Raw genomic sequence first — 20026 nt, forward strand, 5'->3', positions numbered from 1 at the left:
TGGCTACATTCGATTATCCCAAAGGTATCAACGAAGCCTTGGTTCGGGGGGATGGATGTGGGTCGGGATTTTATTCGCGTAATGTCCCGACTTATGTCCAATCACTACACCATGGATGCGCATTTGCGGCGTATTGGGCTTGCGGAGAGTAGTCTGTGCGCTTGTGACGAGGGCTATCACGACATCGAACACGTTGTCTGGGTATGCGCCGGGTATTGTGACGCCAGGTCTCAGTTAAAGGAATCCCTTCGGGCCCGAGGTAGACCACCCAATGTACCAGTCCGAGATATGCTGGCAACTCGTGATTTCCCCTATATGTCCCTTATTTATACCTTCATAAAAACGATAAATATCCCAATTTAGCCCCTCTCTTTTATTTCTCGTTTTTAGAGTTTCCTCCTGCCTTGTGGAACCGATCAGCTCCAGAGTGCCACTATGTAACCGCCGTCGCCCTTACCACTACTCCTGCATAGAAGGAAACTGAAGCGAGAGCGACTCGAGTTCCGATGAGTTTTGAAGGATTCCCCGCGTGTCCGAAGAATACCATCCGCCAATCCGGTACTCGACGACTTACTAGACTGAGGCGCAAATTTGTTTCGCTGATCCCCCTTCCCCCCCCCCCCCCCCCCCCCCGTTCGAGCGAAAGTTGCAAGTTTTGCTCTTCTTTCCCTGTCTCTCCCCTGTCCTTGATACAACTGCTGCTACACTGATGCGGAAATAAGCCACCCTCTGAATATCTTGACCAAGCATAAGTTTTAGTTAAAAAATTCAAATTAGTATTCTGTATTCCTAGTTTTAAGATAGCTATAATTTTTACTCTTTATTGAAACTCTTGTCCTCCATCTTGTAAATAGAATTGAATCCCTAGTTTTAAGATTTCTGTGAAGTTTCTCATAAATATTTGTTCCCCCTTTTGTGTACTAAACTATATTGTTAGTTTTAAGATAACCGTAAAATATTTCGTAAAATACTATTACTCCCCCTCTTGTATATCAAAGTGAATCCCTTGTTTTAAATTTTTTCATAAAAAAATCTTTTGGCCCTCTCTTGTATATTGAATCTTATTTCTAGTCTTAAGATAGCTGTAAATTTTTTTTTTCCTTTGTAAAAAAAATATTTCAACATTGTAACCTCCTAGTTTTAAGATATCCAAAATGTAAAAACATAAGTATTTGGCACCGCCAAGCTAACGCATTTGTGCCTATCAAATAAACGAAATGAATAAAAAAACACTTCCTTCACTGCACTGTAGTAGAACCACAGACTAACAGACATAACACTATGAGGGAATTCCCTAAAAAAATATATACCCGGCAATTTTCCCACAACACTAGCTCCACCTTTTTTCACGGTCCAAAACACTCATTTACTGGTGGGTTATCCCTCAGGTTTGGGAATAATTTTTCACTAGTGGTCTATCCCCCATATGTTTGTTCATATGTCAGTGGCGCCATAATTGCAAATGTGGCCACAGTCCCAACTACAAATATATTTAAAATGACCGCTAAAGCGGACGAAGAATTGTTTTCGAGTGTTATGTCTGTAGTGTGGTAGAACGGCAGAACCGTCGCGAGTAAAGCACGTACTAGAACACGAATGGAACATATGCGAAATCACAACATCAATCTTGCAAAATGCGATACATACATCTTTACGTACCTTTTTCTGAATTCCAGACGAACCGAAACGAGAACGCGAACCCGAACAATGTACATGCACTTTGTTCAAACAAGGTTTAACACCGTTTACCAGAACGTACCGCGACCACCGATGAACTGAACAGTGAACAAAAACTCGTCTCTGCAGAGGTGCGCCTGCGTGTGTGCTCTCTACGCAGGAGCAGATGATTACGAACGAAGTGAGTGTGTTGCTCTCACTGCGCTCGTAAGTATCTGCGCCTGCGCAGAGAGCCCACGCGCACACGCAGCTCACCAGCGACGTTTTTTCATTCGTTCAGGGTGGATCTGATTGACAGGGTGCCCAGATTGATTTTATTTGACGGTAACTGTAGATTAATTACGTGCATTTTAAATGCGAGATGAAATAAGCTAAGCGAATGGTTGTTTACCATGTTATGGATGCACTAGTGGTTAACCTTTCAGGTTTCGGCAAGCGGGCTAACGATACAATGCAGTCGATACTAAAACCGGGCCATGAATGAACGAGTACTAGTTTATGAGGACAACTTCTACCCATCAGAGTAAAATGGTTATAACGATCCAAACCCCATTAACTAAATGAATAATAGTAATCATAAGATATGCTATGGTATCTATTGGTTTGGAGGTACCGTCGTGCGGGGCTTCTTTGCACACATTTTATCAATTGTTCTACTTGGACAAATTATAACACCTTTAATAATCATGGATTTTTAACATATCAGCACAGATTTCTCGTCATCGTGTTTGTATTATTTATGCCAAATACGAGCAGAATTGGTTCACAAGTGAAAAAGTTGTTCAAATAGCGTTTTAAAGTATTATATATGGACTAGCTGGGGGCTACTTTGCACGCTTCTTGATTTCGATATAAAATATAAATTAACCAATTTTATTTACTTTTATTGAAATATCATTAATTCACACTAATATCAGAGGTCTTTTCAACAATAAAACATCACCCATTTATCGCATTTTCTAAAATGAGGGATTCATTTCAATTTAACATTTATAACTTTGATTGTCAAAAAAACTTGAGTGGGTTGAGACATATTGTTTTTTGGATAGAAAAAAAGGAAAATTATTAAAATGGCGTTTCCCGTTTATCTCTAGCATGTCCGAATTGGGTTTTAAGGGCATTTATTTTTTTTTTGTATTGTCAATTATAAAAATAGTCACACGATGGTTTCGAAAATGTCGTAAAATAAAAAAGTGAAATAAGGGGCTATTTATGACATACATTTGAGTGTAGATTGATGGCATAATTAGTACACAAGGCCATTTACTCAAGTTATGCACGTTTTAAGTCAAGAATTCCAAAATAAAGGTTCGAAACCAGTTTTTTCATAGCGAAGATTACACTATTTCACAACCACCAACTTTGCAGGTTCAATGCCTTCGAAGAAATTATTCAATGTAATATAGAGCAATAATTTTGGTGATTAATCCTCCTGGAAATAATTATGGAGAATAAACTCAAAACATTATTTAGATGCTGAGTAACTTCGGTAAAGTTGTTGATAAACAACTTTTTTGAAGACACAAGAATCTTCAAATGCTCATAAAAACCGATCCTGACGTACTAGAAACAAATGGAAACGCCATTTTTCATCACACAAACATCATCAAATACTCATAAAAACCGATCCTGACGTGTTAGAAACAAACGGAAAACGCAATTTTTCATGATTTTTCTTCCCCTTTCCGAAAAACAGAATGTGGTATCTAACTAGAAGTGTTCAAAGTAGCCCCACATAGTCAGAGTAGCGCCGCACGGCGGTTTTCACACCTTCATTAATTTAATTTTGTTGAACGATTTTAAGCGTTACACGATAGCGTCGGTCATGTGTTGTTTTTGGATTTATTTTCCGAAGAAGGCTTATCTTGAGCATACACTAGGGTATTAGGAGACTTGGAAGGCACCATACCTTTATATCAGCTTTGCAAATGTTAATGATTTGGAACATTTAACAATAAAATAGACCGTATATGCATATATGAAGTCCAAAACCCTGTAGTTGTAAGCTGTAAGCGGTGGTCAACGATGCCATTATAATGCTGTTAATGGTTGACATTTTTATTAATGTAAAACAATAAATTCCAAACCAAAACAAATATGATAAGGCGCACTTTGTAAGCACCAGAAAAGCTTATCGGTCCCCGGAGTTAACCAAATCTTTGAGTCATAAAAGAATACGAAACTGCGATAAATAAATTTTAGTTCAATGTAAGAAGGGAGATAATTTGAGAAATAAAATATTCCCAAAACCATGCTTCGGTTCGTCATTGAGTGAAAACAATTTCCAATCAAAACAAAAATCGTATGCCTAAATGGATCAAACAGCAAGCGCACTGGAACAACTTAATCCCCATATCTTCTAGCAGCAGAAGTTCGAGCCCAAAAAAAAAATCAAACACATGTGACATGAAAGGTAGAAAGAGTGAAAAACAACTATTTCCTCCGTTCGTTTTGTTTTTTTACCAGTGGATTCTACCTACTACACAATTTGCTTTGACATTCCTCCACAGGCGCGTTGGAAAGGTGGGAGTAGGCTGTATATCAGCCGAATATTTCGCCAAAAGTGGCTGTTAAGAAGCACTCATGTACAATATGATACCTATAAGCTAGCTAGCTTGTTTTATACGCGAATATAGAACCGAATTGATGCCATTTTTACGGGTTAGTGGTTACTTGGGCAGCACTAACATTCAGGCTGTATGAACATGATAGGTTTAGGTGAAAATTTTGAGGTTAGACTTTTTATTACATTATTTGGCAAGGCTCAAGGCAATAGAACAACTGAGCCGTGTAATTTTTATTTTTTACAAAACGCAACAACAAGAAAGCACCATATTCGATTGGTCTTGTTGACGCAGTTTACTGCTGCGTGTTGAGATTTTTTTCCTTGGCGGTGAAATATTAGATGCATCGCTGCGTCGCAACGTCGGTGTAATTTGATCCGCCTTCTTTCGCGTTATCGCTCAAGTCCATATCATCATCGGTACTGCTTTCTTGCTGTCCACTGTCAGATGTTCTTATTTGTTTCTTGTTCTTACTGGTCGCTGTTATGAATCCGTCTTCATTGGTTTTTCCTTTTTTATTGTCTAGTATAGTCTGTTTATTATAAACGACACACTTCGATTATTTTGAAATTGTCGATATTTGTCTTGATTGATGGTACTGGTTGTTTATTTGGAATTGCTTAGTATAATCGTTGCCACTTCGCTATTGGCGAATGGGCAGCTGTTTGTGTGTTATCTGACGTATCTGTTTCTACTGGTTAGAGCTGCCTGTAATAAATGCAATTTCATTAATTGCTTCGGCGCATGAAGTTGTGAGCTGGCTGGTTAAAGAACTGGCATGTAGCGAGTAAGTAATCAGCGTTGTTTGCTTATAGGCTACGCCCACCCACAGCGATTTGCATTCGATTGTCAAACAAGCAAGAATATGCTTAGTCACACGAACTCTCATAACACGGACGCCATTTAGAATACCGGTGAAAAAGTTTCTCCTAGAGTCAGTCGTAACAGATTCCACTTTTCTACATTACAACAAGTTTCGTTTAATGTTAACTGCTTTAGTGCACGGTACTAAGTCGTGTATATGGACATCCACGTTAACATCGCCCATTTAGACTGGAATCTTGGTTATTGTTGTATTCGCATTTGTATTGCATGTAATTCATTGCATTAAAGTTTTCTACATGGGTTGAACTTCTAAACGTAATCAAAACATAGTTTTTTTACGTGGTGTAGATCTACAAGCATTCGCGACTACAAGCTGCATTTTGTCTTTTAATAGTTTTTCCACCACTTGAACTGTAAGACTAACACGAATTTTCCTAAAGTCAATCGAAATTGTGTTATCCGTTAGTATGAGCATCTTATTTCCTGTAACAGACTCATTGTACAGCGCAGCCAGAGGCAACGGTACAATGCTGTCAGTGTACTGGATAAAGAACAAAGCGATGGTTAAAATTTGTTTGCTTGTTCCAATGATTGCCATAGCGGAGCGATTTTTTTGTTTGCTTGTTATTTGTACGATACTGAGGTTTGATATGTAGAAGAGGTTGAAGCGCGGAGCTCGGGGTTATCGTGAAAGCATAAGTGTAGCCATTACCGCCATTCGTTGTAAATGGTTGGACATCGACTTGAATGTCACCACCTACCCTCTCTACCACCACACAAGGCTGACAGTATTAGACGTATACTTGTCGTATAATTTCAATAGATGAACTTCGGCTTGAGACTCCAAGTTTTGTCTAAAGATCTCTTGGCTCTAAGTTAAATATAAACCGACAAGTTCAGTTTGGAATGCAATATTGTACGTTTACTCTCTAGATGAACACGGTCGGTTCAACTATTCGTTCGGTCGAGTAGTTGCTTGATCGGTGTCACTTTGTTGTCCATCGGGATATCAAAAATCGATCGAGCCTTTCGACGTCTATGAATCGCTCACATATATTCTGCGTAAGAAATGGAGTCCCACAGAAAATGTAATCTCAACCCCCTCAACTGTCACATTAATACAACCACGCATGAATCAGACTATAAGCGAATTAGAATGATATAATACCCCACACAATACGTAACCGCGTACACCATTGGTATTTCTCATGTATTTGAACGCATACCTTTAAACCCAGAAGAAGTGGTCGTTAAAGTCCTGCTTTCGAGTTAATTCTCTATATAATTACAACTTACTTGATCTATACACAGTATCTCAGGGTCAAACAACTACAAAGGACGAGCCCGGTTATTATTCACTTCTTAATGAACATAACTATTCCCACGGAAAACGTGCACGAAGGGAGATCTTATAATTATCATAGTCAAAGCGATAACACACTATTCCAAAATAGAACTTTTATTGAAATAGCTTGATATGGTATACTAACTCAGTTACAAGTCTTCATACATTATACCCTTAATACGGTTGATGAATTACAGGAATCGGATCATCACCCCCATATTGGTCTAGCCGAACCGAACGACCATCCATTCATCCACGGTGCCTGTGCAGACAGATCATTCCAAGGTTCAGCCAATGCCCGGTACAGCTGAGTAGTAGGAATCTGATTGCCTCCATAGATCAATGGGGCAAAAGCATCGTCCTTAGTGGCAATCACGTGATGATTCAACGAAGCAGAATCCGCCCGCTGGTGGGCGGCTAACTTGGCGGCTTCTAGTTCTAAATGCGCAATAAACCAGAGCAAATCAAATATTTGAACTAATTGACAACAGTAACTTACCGGAACGATGAATTTCCGCGGCAGCCGCTTTGGCGGAACTTTGAATGGCTTGCGCTGCGAGAGACTCCTTGGCAGCCGCGACCCTCTGATGGTGGGCAACATTTGCTTTGGCCGACGCTAGACGATGCTGAGCTAAAACCACAGCTTGCGCAGCCGCAGCGGCCTCCGAGCGTTGGACCGCGGCTGCAGCTTCACTTTTCTGCGAAGCATAAGCCGCACTAGCTTCCTTCTCGTTGGCGATCTTCTGCTGATGCAGAACACTATCCTTAGCCGCTTGAACCTGCTGCTGAGCGATCAGGACTTGAGCCGAGGCTTGCTTGGCAGCTGCAATCGTGGCCGCTATTTCCGTCGGTGTTGGACTGTGCTTCCAACCGCTGTTCCTGCGAAGGTTGATATTTTGTACTGAACTGATTTCAAGAAATATCAAGTACTCACTGTAGCCAAGGAGCCCCGGTTAGTTTTTGAGCACTAGCCCAATAATCGGCTCCGATCGAGTTGTGTCCTCCAAATCCAAACTGTAAGGAATCTAGTCCACGTTTCACGGTACTCTTATCCGAAGGTTTTAGCACTTTATCGTCGCAAATAACCAACCCGACCATGGCAACAAAAAAGATCTAGAACAAACGAAACGTTCAATTTATATTCTATAATTGAATGATGAATCCTTTACCGCACTCTTGAACATTGTAATAATAAGAAACCAGACACTCTTTACACAAAGTAGCTGAACACAGAACTAACATGTTAGTCTGAAAACAAACATCTTTTTATAGCCAAACTCCCACTAAATCTAAAGCTAATTCAATTGCTTCTAAAGTTCTCCAATCTCAGGCGACGTGCAAACATCCCAATCTTCCACTATCGAACAAAATCTCGATACCCAAGCAAATTTAATCGAATTTTGTCCTTATCAGGAACGTTCATCATAAACCTTCCGCACCCAATTATCCACATTTCGCTGGGGAAATCACTGCCTACAGAACACTCGTTCCCCACAGTAAATTTCGCATTTCTTCTCGACGTCCTATTATTGAGAAGAGTCCGTGCATGCCGCTGCCGTCGCGGTAATTGGCCCCCTTCTCATTTCGGCTCGGACAGGCAACTCCCAACTTCCAAGTCCCGTTTGTAAACATCGTAGGCACCTACACCTACAGTGTCAGGAAGTGAGCGTTCGATTGCAACCATTAATCGGTCAATTTGCTTCGAATGCCGATGACGCGAAACGGTGATTGAGTTATGCAATAGTTAGGTACTTGAAATTGACGCGTAATGGGACAGAATGATCAAAGGTTTTGTAGGGCACGGCGAAATTGGGTTAAACATGAATAATAATAGCTGCATGTTTTGAAATTAGTGAACGAGTTATTTTATAAATTCAAAATTTAATCTGGTCATTCTTATACTGGCTCCAGTGGCCAAACATTCAGTTTGGGAGGAAGGCATTTTTGATGAAATTCGTCAGTTTCTCGAAAATGCTAAAATCTGATGTAAGTTTGATAGATTATTGAAAGTTCAGCGTTCTGGAGAAAAGAAGACTGGGCACGTGAAGAATCCGAAATCTGTTTAACAGATCGCAAAACAACAAATCTCAATTGTATGATTTCGATTCACCTTTCAGCTGTAATTTTATTTCGCTTAGTTTTAAGTTTTGGCAATACTACAATGATTACTTACAAAAATCGGTATTCGCTGTGTATTTTAATTGTATACACAGAAAAAAATATTTTGTAATTTTAAGTTTATTTTCATGCACATATTTGGAGCATGAATATAAATGTAAAATTAAGTTCCACCAAAAATCCACACGACTTGTCGTACTTTCTTCGACGAATTTAATTATAATTCTACACGTGGATTGAAAATTACCGTTCCTTCAATCGGAAAACCAATGCACTTAAATGTATTTTTTACTGGCTTATTGCTGTAAAATCAATTACATGTAATATTACACGAATGAACCTGTAAAATTGTATGCTTTTTGATGCTCCAATTGAGTGCAGTGATTTTAACGTAATTTTCAATCAAAGTTTTGATTCAATCTTTGTATGTTTACATTCGTATTGATTTACATGTCGTTTAAATTTCATTATTTTTTTGTGTGTACGCTATCTCCCGCTCTTAGTGCAAAATGCTAGCTCCATTGAGTTCTTGTCGGCTGGTCTCACGAACACTAATGCAGCTTCTTGATTGAAAACAATCCTATTTGCTTCTGCCGTATTTGTTTATTATTTTCCATCAGCTAGTGATGTAGTATTTGTGTCATGTGACGTATACGTACACGAGCCGTAGAAAAGTCTATCGTACACGAATCTAGGTTAGGATAAAATTTCAATTTAATTTAAATTTTAATCATTTTTGTTCGATTTATTTACTGTAGTATTTCGTAGTAGTTTTATGCTAGGTTAAGTTTCACACAAGGTATTCAATTTGAACTAAGTCTTAGGTTTTACACTAGTTAATAAGTTTTATGGTTTAGATTTAGAAATTCCTCCGCACGCTTGATAATCTGTTCTTTTTTTCTGATTCTGATGCTACTCATCTCTCTACACTCTAAAACTTGCCTCACTCTCAATATGTAGTGTATTGACTTACTTGACGTCTAGGGCACCAACACAGTTGTAATGTGTATAGACAACATACATATAACGTGATGTTTTGAATTCGTCATATGATTTAACCTCATTTGGCAAAAAATCGCGCTTACACCACAGACTAACAGACATAACACTATGAATGAATTTCCTAAAAAAAAACATCGATCCGGCAATTTTCCCAGAGCACTAGCTCCACCTTTTATTCACAGTCCCAAACACTCATTTGCTGGTGGATTACCCCTCAGGTTTGGAGTCTATCCCTCATATGCTTGCTCATATGTCAGTGGCGCCATAAATGCAAATATGGCCACAGTCCCAACTACAAATATATTTAAAATGGCCGTTAAAACGGGCTAAGCATTGTTTTCGAGTGTTATGTCTGTTAGTCTGTGCTTACACGTTTAATATTTTTGTCAATACTAGAGATTATTGACAAAAATATTGAACGTGTAATGGAAAAAGTAGTATTGACGATGTGCATTTCAAATGGGATTGGCGTATTGAAGCAATATCATCAATACTGTCAATACGCTTAGTTGCAGAAAACTTCTGAAAACCTTCTACAGTAGAATACGAGCGATAGTGCCAACAATAGCCAACAGAATGATCGCTGAATCCATTCCCAGCGACCTCCATCCTTCAGTAGCGCTCAGAGATTCATTACGTACGAGACGTATGCCGCCGAACATTATGGTCACTCGCTCTCTCTCTCTCCCTCACCCGCTTTCTCAATTACCACAACCACGAACACTTCACATCCATAACGCAATGGTACCCTAACATATACCTGACACTGACAACGAAAAGACACTGAACGTGAACTTTGTCTATTCTCTATTTCTGTCATCTCTTCGCTCTTTAGGCCCATCAACACTACGTGTCATTTCGAAGTGCCATCTTCTGCAATTATTCTCGTCATCGGTCTGTCCCTCTCACCAATATGGTTAAACATGAACGCTTCCGGGAATGTATAGTAATTTCTATTTGTGTGTATCCACTAATAAATATTCGAACCTGTTTTTTTTTGTTATTTATTTACCATAAACAATTCTGCTTATGTTTGTGCTCCCAGTTCCAACATCCTCCCCTCCGCAACACTGGTTACCAGGTTAACCCTCCGGAAGTCGCGCAAATGGCTCACTGAAAGAGCACCCGCTGGTGCCCTAAGACGATTTCGTCATGAGCGTCGGGAGATATTCCCGAGTCCACCTTTTCCAGAAGCCGTCTAGTTAAATCTCATTCCAGGAGGTCCGCAGGGCTGTCGTTGAATCCGTTGGTTGTACCATTGGTTGACGAACACCGCTTGAGCTCCCCCGCTGAAAATGGTTCGGAGTAATGACTTCCCTCTCCTAGGAAGTCAATGGCAGATACGTCAAGGGACAAGTGTTCATTCGTAACCGAACGCTCTTTCGATACAGTCGAGTTTGTTGTTGTAACATTACCTTGAGTTAGGCGATATCGGTGAAGGTCCCAGCAAGGGCTGGAGTATAAACATTATAAACTTTAAATTGTGTCAGGTAGTGCAGTGTAGTGCGTTTCTAAACAGTTTTCATACCTGAAAGACGGCTCTGTTTAGACGAGCTATACCAGCTCTCTACTGTGTGAAGGTCACGCGGGTGACGGATAAAAGAAACGAAGGATCAATTCACCTACCAGCTCGTCAGAAACCAACTGGTGAAGTGTTTCGTTTTTTACTTTTCTTATCGATATTTTTTATGCTTTTTATCGTTCTTGATTTTTTTTAAATAAGTTAAATAGCGCGGTCGAGCGTGTTGCTCCCGCAACAAAATAGAACAAATAGAAGGATCACCCTCCGCAGACGAATTTTATGGGGAAGAGAAACGTGTATCTGATTCGGAGACAGATGATGTTATAGTCGATCCACTTCCCCCAGATCCACTTCCCCCACTTTCCCCCAATGTCTCACAGACCCCCCCCCCCCGAGTCAAGGTTTACCAGGATGGATCCGCTGGTCCTTGGGTGGTATACTTTCGGCCCAAAAATCAACCGTTAAACAGCATAACTGTTGCACGGGAGCTGACAAAACGTTACTCGGCCGTAACCGAGATCAAAAAGGTTCAGTCAGATAAACTGCGCGTAGTCGTTACTGACTTGAAACAGGCCAATGGTATCGTTATCAATAGCCTCTTTACGCTGGAGTATCGCGTCCACATTCCTTCTCGTGATGTGGAGATCGACGATGTGGTAAGTGATGCGGGTCTAACTGTCGATGATCTGATGAATGATGGGGTTGGCCGCTTTTAGGACCCTGACCTTCAATCAGTTAAGATTTTGGAGTGCAAGCAATTGCACTCAAAGTCCATCGAAGATGGGAATTACTATCCATCACACTCGTTAACCTTCGCCGGATCTGCACTTCCGAGCTACGTTGAAGTGGGAGGAGCTCGTCTACCTGTGCGTCTGTTTGTACCGCGGGTCATGAGTTGTTCCAGTTGCAAGCAGCTAGGTCACACGGCCACCTACTGTAGCAACAAGCAACGGTGCGGTAAATGTGGGGAACCCCATGCGGATGATACTTGCAGTAGGCCCGCTGAGAAATGTGTCTACTGTGGGGAGAATTTCGTTGCTTAGAATACTCGGTTATATTAATATCTTGTTCATCCAATGACGAAGAAGATTTGGCAGGACACTGATGACTTATGAGCATGTTAATAACAAAAAAATTAACTTCGAATGTCGGAATATATGGAATGGTCTATAACATTTCAAATGTTTATTGATTTCGCATAATAGATTATTTTTCATGCTTCATAATACAAATAATTTATTGAAACGCTAGTCTATTTTACCCCACATTATTGCTAGGATCCCATTAGATCCCCCTATGATTTATATATGTTTCAATAGGGTGTTTCTTTCTGCACAACAAAAAAATAAATTTAGCTGCTACTACCTGCTACTCTACATACCATAACCCCTTAAAGCTAGCCCAAAAAACAAAAAAACAGGCATACATCCAAAAAACGAAGAGATAGTGAGTTGGTCTATTCCGCAAAAAGGTGTGTTTTCAAAGCATCTACAACTTTCTAGAACATCGAAAAACTGTAAAAAATCAAATAAAAAAGTTACAATAAAAAACACTTTTTAAGGGGGTATTCCAACATGTACTTCAATTTCACCCAATAACTTTTTTCGCTTAACAGATAGCCATTTCACTACTTCAACAAAGTTTCATAAAATCATTTCGTCTACAAACTTTCCATACACGACTATCAATTTTGGCAACAACTTGCAAAGTTATATTTTTATCTGCGTATATACCCCCTTAAATCAAAATTTTAAATTAAACTGCTTAATAAATAAAGAAACCTTTCCGAAGACATCAAAGTGCCATAACCAATGGTTTAGTCGCAAATATCAATATCCGGCTTTTGTGATTCCGTCCCACTGTGCGCCGTACGCACCTCACACACGAGTCGCTGCTGAAACTATGCGCCACTTCTACACGAACGGCTCTAATGATCAGGCATGTAAACACAGCGATCCAACGCATTGCGTTACTTCTCCCGTTCTTCACCAGTAGCGGTCCAAAGAAATCAAGGCCTATTCGGGCTGCTGGTAATGGAGCCATCTGCGGAATCTGCGGCTTGACCTTATTTATTTTACATCATTGGCAAGCTTTTGATTGCTGCTTCACTGCTACTCTCAATCTCGGCGCATAGTACATTTAACGTAGTAAACCCGTGATTTCGTAGGAGTAGGACCGGAAACTTCGCATCTAAGTCGATATTACGGGCTCTCTCATCCTAATGCGACTGCCGATTCAGAGACCCCATAATCATTAACGATCGGACACAGCCGGTAAATTCCGCTCCAATGGTTCACACAGATCAGTTGATTTCTGTTGATTTCGTCATTTCATCGGAAACCATCCGTACCAACGAGCGCTCTGCCGATATGAACTCCTCCGAGCTCAAACTTCCATTTACCGTTTACCTAAACTGTACTCTGTGCACGCCGGTGGGGAAAGCTTTGGAAACCGACCCAGATCGCTTACTAGCGTTGGTATGATAATTCTGTGGTGCGTATAACAAGGGCACAAGTCTTCTTCCGTATCCACGAAAGAAACCTTTTGAACAGGCCAAGCAGTGGGTAATTGGGTCGCCAGTGAACCGGAAGCTACGCTCCACCCGAAATCACTGGACAGACCTCAGCATCTACTGGCTGGCCCGTTGAGTAGGCTAGGTCCACCGCCGAGGACTAGATCGAGTAGATCGGGACGAAGCAGGGTGCTAAATGGCTCACGCAAACGAACATCGGTATCGGGTAGGAATCTACCGCCAAGGAATTCACAGTAGAGTAGATTAACCATCGAAAACTATCCGACTATATCGTGACAAAAATGAGAGCTAAATAGCTCAAGAAACAAACTCCGATACCGAGAGAAATTCCGCTGTTGGGAAACTCTCAGTCGGAGTAGGGTAGTGTCGTGAACGTGTCTGATAATATGGCAAACACGTCTTTTCTCCTTCAATTTTGTTCACAGAATGAATCATTTCCTCTCATTCCTCTTTTTTCTGAACGCATAAGTCCATCGACACCTATCATCTTCCGGTGAAGATATTGCGTTTGTGTATTTATAAACGCAGAAACGCATGTTTTCCTAACTCGAATTAGTTCGATCTTACAGTGTATGGTTTGGGAAAGTCGTGCGTATTTTTGATATCGTTGTAAGGTTCCATTTTGGCTGCTGTTGGTTTTCTAAATGTCAATCTTATTTTCACTGTCTCTGTTCACATATTTACTACAGGTAGTTTACCGACGGATAATATCCGAGTAGATCTCGATAAATCTGGGAGCAAAATGACTCAAGAAAGCGGATATCGGTTTTGGGAGAAATTCCTTCGTCGGGGAACTATAGGCACAGTGAGTTCACGCGTTATCCGAGTAGATCGTGATACCAGTGATACCAGAATGAGTGACGGAAACAGGAGCTAAATGACTCATAGAATCAGCAGCTAAGCGACTCACGGAGACGAGAGCTGAAAAGGCGACGTAATAGATGGAGACAAGAAGCAAGAGAGGAGTCGAGAGTTAACCAAAGCTGAAAGGTCGAGCCATGTCATGAACCAAGTGAGGCTCCGAGATGGAGCAGGAGAAAGATGTGCGACGAAAATATAACGAGCCCCTCACAAAGAGTATGGAGCGTTTTAGTGGTTAGGCACGAACATGAACATGATCAGTCCCGCACGGTGCCAATACACCAATACACTACAGGCTAGGCTTTAGAAGCCTTTTAAACATTACTATTAAATACACACACGGTTCTTGCTAAAGCACAATTAGCCAAGGCTTCAAATCATTGTTGCAGGAATCTACAACTCCTCAATTGAGCGTATAGGACGAACCATTTTGAGATCATCTGTGAAGGACCGGCGGGGAGTCTTCAACATCCATGCCATTGAAGTAAAGCAGGAACATCAACGATCCATCAAGTAGCTGTCCTTGGTTATTCCTGACGTAGGAGCAAATGTAAGTGCCTAGATATCTGCAATGACAACCACTATCGATTTAAGCCGAGATGAGACTTTGGTAATCATCGTTTTATCGAGATCGATAGCGCCCAGAGCTTGGCCCACAAACGGTTCCAGTGTTTCTCGTACTCTGCTGGAAGGTGGATTTAATTAGCAGTTATGGTTGTAGTCGGCCGCTACTACGATCTGAACCAGAATGAATGAAGCGAATTCTTAAAGAGAAAATATGTTTTAGGCGTAGAGGAGAAAAACCAGGACAAATCAAGTCACCCTAGAAGTTCTTGGTTTGCTTACTTCGTCAGTTGCGTTAGTTCGAGTTGCAACGATTGCCTGTTGCATTCGAGCTCACGTAACTCACATGCAAACCACCGAGAATTGTCAAACGTAGCTCATCTAGGATGCTAGGGGGTCTAGAGTTCCATGGGCGATATCAGCCCCATGGAGATGTGCCAGCGGAGGCAGGGGAGAGTTTGAGAATTCCTCGTAGATCGTATTGTATATGTTCTATATTATACACTCTGCTTCGCCGGAAGTTCGTTCGAGGAAACCGAGTACTCGCCGGAGTGCCACGATAGCTGTCATCCAGCGGAGGCGTAGTACTCCTGCCTCTACACATGCACTTTCCGCCGGTGTGCTAGGTAGCAAGCTGGAGGCCGCACGAATGGTACCGTTGTACAGCGGAGCTAGGATGGTTGTCATTTCGTTAAAACTTCTGCAGGTCAGTTCAATACTGTAATATATACGGCTGTGGATTATAGCCTGGCTGATGTTTAGAGCGAGATGGAGATTGTTTTTGGGGTGCCGGGAGCAAATGGTGCGAGCCAGTCTCTTTCGGCTTTCGCACTCTTTTTTCAGTTTCCGAAAGTGTGGGGTGAGAGTAAGTTTACGGTCCAATGTTATCCCTAGTATCTTTGGCTCTTTTCTGAACGGGACGACGGCGCCATCTATGTAGATAGGTCTGCTCGATGCAAGCTGGTTTGTTGGGCAGAAATGAAATATTATGCTTTTGTTTGTCGAAACTAAGAACGCTACGGACCCGGCCCACTTGCGAACCGAATTTACGGCTGCCTGCAGTTTTATCTGTACTCTGCCAGTTGTTTTACCGATTACCAATAGCACTATATCGTCTGCTTAAACGAACGCCAACACTCCCTTCGGGAGAACCGCGAGAAGAGGTTGCATGCTCACCAGGAAGAGCGTGACGGCCAAGACTGAACCTTGAGGAGCTCCATTTTCCTCGATGAAAAGGTCTGATGTACTGCCCCCGATACCGACTCGGAAGCTGCGATTTTTGAAGAATCGTTGGATGTAGTGTCCAAGATTTCCCTGTATGCCCCAGTTATGGAGCTGCCGAAGAACTCCCTCACGCCAAACAGTATTGTAGGCTTTGTCGATATCAAGTGCTGCGTAGTCGGTGTGGAGTCCATCCTTCATTGCTTGCCCCAGAATTTCTCCAAGGGAACCAAGGTATGTCCCGGTTCCCGCACCCTTTCGGAATGCGTACTGGCGTTTGTCCAGAGGGTTCCGTTGTTCTAGGGGTCGTACCTAGTCTGCGATTAACCATTCGCTCAAAAGTTTTTCCGACACAAGGTTGAAGACTGATGGGTCTGAAATCTTTAGGAGATCTCTTCCCTTGCGTTCGGTTTGGAATAGGTATGACGAGCGCAGTTTTCCACGATTCTGGAAGTGGTCCGCTTTCCTATATACGGTTGAATCCATCCAGCAACGCCCTCTTGCCCTCAGGTGGCAAGTGTTTGAGTAGTGGGTACCCGATATTGTCGATACCAGTTACTTTACCGCGCGTTGTGCTGAGTGCTTCTGTCATCTCTCTGCCAGAGAACGGTCTGTTCCAATCCTGGCTAGAGTCGGGATCGAAAAAGGTTGGTGACATTTCGATCAACCTCTTGCATTTGATGAATTCCGGTGGCAAAGAATCCGTTGTTGAGATCGAGGCGAAATAGCCGTCACGGCACCGTTAATCTCAAGTGTGAAACCGTTGTGTCTTTGCTTGCCACCTAAAGCATACACTCTCCTCCAAATTTCCTCCGTTGAAGAGTTCGGGTGAATTCCGTCGAGGAACTCGGCCCAGCTGGAAGCCTGGGCATCCGTGATTGCCTTCCTCGCCGTGTTCCGCCGTGTTGCTTAAATCAATCGACGATGCTGTTCGTCATCTTATGAACGTTGGGCTGCCGTCGTTCAAAATAACGGCTTCGTTGTTTTCAACCGCTTGAAGGATGCTGTGACCTCGTTGGTTGGGGCGGTTGGAGCCCCAGGCATTGTGATTTGTGTTCATGTCACCCATAATCAAGAAAGGGTGTTGTAGCTGACGGATATGACGATCCAATTTCGAGCCTACTTGTTCAACTTCTTGTGGAATGTAGGCAGAAACTATCGTGCAAGGGGTTGGGTACGTGATTGTTTTAGCAACTGCTATTAACTCGGTGTTCAGGTGAATGTTCTCGGTTGGTACGTCAGCCCTAGTTGCGATGGCGATGGTTTGGTATATGTTTGTTCCTCCGGCCAGATCCCATTCGTATCGGTTGCCAAACCATGGGGATAGGTCGGTATTGGTTAGAATGTGTGTTTTTCTTGTATAGCTAGTACGATCGGTTTGTACCGACTAATTATGGCTTATAGATCACCGAGGTTTTGTCTAAATCCATTTGTATTCCACTGGATAGCAAGAAAATGTGTTCCTGTTGAGGGGTAGTTCTTGAGCTAGGCATCGAAGGGTAGCTGTTACGTATGAGCGATTGAGTTAACTCTGATGTTGGTGATGAGTTGATCGTGGTGCGCCCTGGGAAAAGAATGGGGGCAGCAATTGGGTCGGTATACAGATTGACACGAGGACTTACCCGGAGGGGAGCCCGGCCCCCGTGCCAGCAGCCGCCCATGGCTCATCGGTTGGTGCCGGCACATCCCAGGTCAGGGCCGGCACGGGGGAACAAGCTTTTTCCCCTAATCTGTTGAATTCTGTTGAGTGACTGGAAGTCTCTGCTTGCCGACTGTTAAATGTAATATTCTTCGAAGTTGGGGGAATGTTACCGATGCAGCGTTGAATCTGGTTGCAATTCATGATGACTAGTGCTTTCCTTTTTTCTGGTTCTTTTATTGCTGCTAAGCTTGTTATTGGGCTATGTCCGCTTGGTGGGTGCGATGCAGTATCGAACGTGGTCTTTGAAGGCAACTGAATGAAACATGATCGCCGGTGACGAGGGACGGAGTAGCTGGTGTGTTCATCGTTGTGTTAACGTAGGGTTTCAATGTTAGAAGTATTCAACTTCAAAAACTAAGGAAGACGGATATTCCGACCTTGACCCGTAAGTCCAATAAACAAACAATAACATCTAACAATAGGAACAAACATTACAATGCGCCCCCTCCCCCCAAGCAACAGTAGACAATGTAGTTAAAGACTAGCCATCAAGAAAGAGGAGTGCAGGAAAGAAAATAAATCGCGTACGCACAAGTTAAGGCCGATTTATTTAATTTTAATTATTCGTTGTAAATAATTGAATTCCTATAACTCGATTAAGCTAACGAATTGAATTAGTTGTATGAACAGCTGTGTGGTGAAAATTCTTCAAATATAATAATATTGGTAGATAATTACAAACAAGTTTTATTTTCATTTCTACTATGCAAATTCATCGTATAACTAATGTCCGATTTACGTTACGATAATTCCCTGAATAAATACTTGCTTTGGGTATTATTTTTATGCGGAAAGTTATTTCTACTGAGCAATCTAATTTTCCATAAGTGCAAAACTAAAAGCTCTCCAGTCAAACGGGGGTAAATGACGATGAGGAATTGTGCAGAGATATATCAGATACCTACCCAACAACCAACCCAACGTCCGACCCGTTGATGTGAGCTACACAAATGCATAATTGGCAAATATTTTCCCTTCCGACGGAAGAAGAGGAGAGTTTATTCGTTGAACAAACAATAATATCATTTTCGTCGCATCGTTTGTCCCACAGTACCAACCGGAAAAGCGGGAAATGGGAGGCATCTGACTGCTGGGCGTCCCACCTAGGACATCGCATACACGTATAACTACATATATGTGTACCATCCAATCTGCATGAACTGTGTACATCTACAATCTACATACCTAACTATTGTATGCTGCAGCCAGTCAGTGAGGAGACTTGGAGAACATATGCAAGCGAGCAAGCAAGCAAGCAAGAGCAACAGTCGGATAGTGTGGCATACAATTCCCAGATGGCAAACGAAGCGTTGCAAAATGATATTATGCAGATGATATAACTAAATATGATATGATGCTCCTAATATCAACAACTATGACAAATAAGAAGATATTTATAAGTATATAGCAGAAGAAAACGATTGAAATATGTAGCTGAGGGGCAACCATAGTCGAGTGATGGAGATTGAAGTGGGATTGTGAGTTGCACGGAATGTTTCAAAACAGAAGTATCGTCGAGTACTCAAGTCATTCTATGTAGCAGCTGATTGAAAAAAGTAACTTTGCCCAATTATTATGAACTAGCTGTTCAGGTTTGGCTCCCAGTGCACGGTGCCTGCTTATCATCAGCCTTCCTGTACACTTAACCATATTAAGTTTTAATCTTTATTCTGTTGCTGTCGAACAAGTTCCATGTATCAATTTCACCGGCCTATAGTTTGACATTGTCATAACATGTGCAACCTATCAAACACGACCTACTGCTGCAATTCCTACTCGCACAATAACTGATCCTGTACTCCTCTACTCAGGCCATTGTTTATTTTCAGCCAGTATCTCATCATTCTCTGGCTCTAGCGAAGACCTATTTACCAGAATAGAATCACTTTTATTTGCTAACTAAAAGTTAGAGAATCCGTCTATAATCGATTTACGTAACTAGGTTAAATCAAATCATAGCAAGCAACAGTTAAAATTGCCGATATTACCGGCAAGCGGTATTTCCGTGCGTATGCTGATTTGCTCTATTGTTCATATATCCTTAGGAATTGAATATTTTTCAGATGACTTACGCTGTAATCTATTTACAACA

General features: G+C 41.7%; 1 protein-coding gene across 1 annotated transcript; it reads right to left on the reverse strand.

Annotated features, from left to right (window-relative positions):
* Nucleotides 1–6619: 6619 nt before the first annotated feature.
* Nucleotides 6620–7595, reverse strand: LOC131676082 (uncharacterized). The gene is made up of 4 exons (XM_058955210.1): nt 7581–7595; nt 7346–7524; nt 6911–7290; nt 6620–6849 (listed from the first exon to the last, which is right to left on the reverse strand). The coding sequence occupies exons 1-4, from the start codon at nt 7593–7595 to the stop codon at nt 6620–6622; spliced, it is 804 nt and encodes a 267-aa protein (XP_058811193.1).
* Nucleotides 7596–20026: the final 12431 nt, after the last annotated feature.

The sequence above is a fragment of the Topomyia yanbarensis genome, chromosome 1, assembly GCF_030247195.1.
Source record: "Topomyia yanbarensis strain Yona2022 chromosome 1, ASM3024719v1, whole genome shotgun sequence".
Classification (NCBI taxonomy): domain Eukaryota; kingdom Metazoa; phylum Arthropoda; class Insecta; order Diptera; family Culicidae; genus Topomyia; species Topomyia yanbarensis.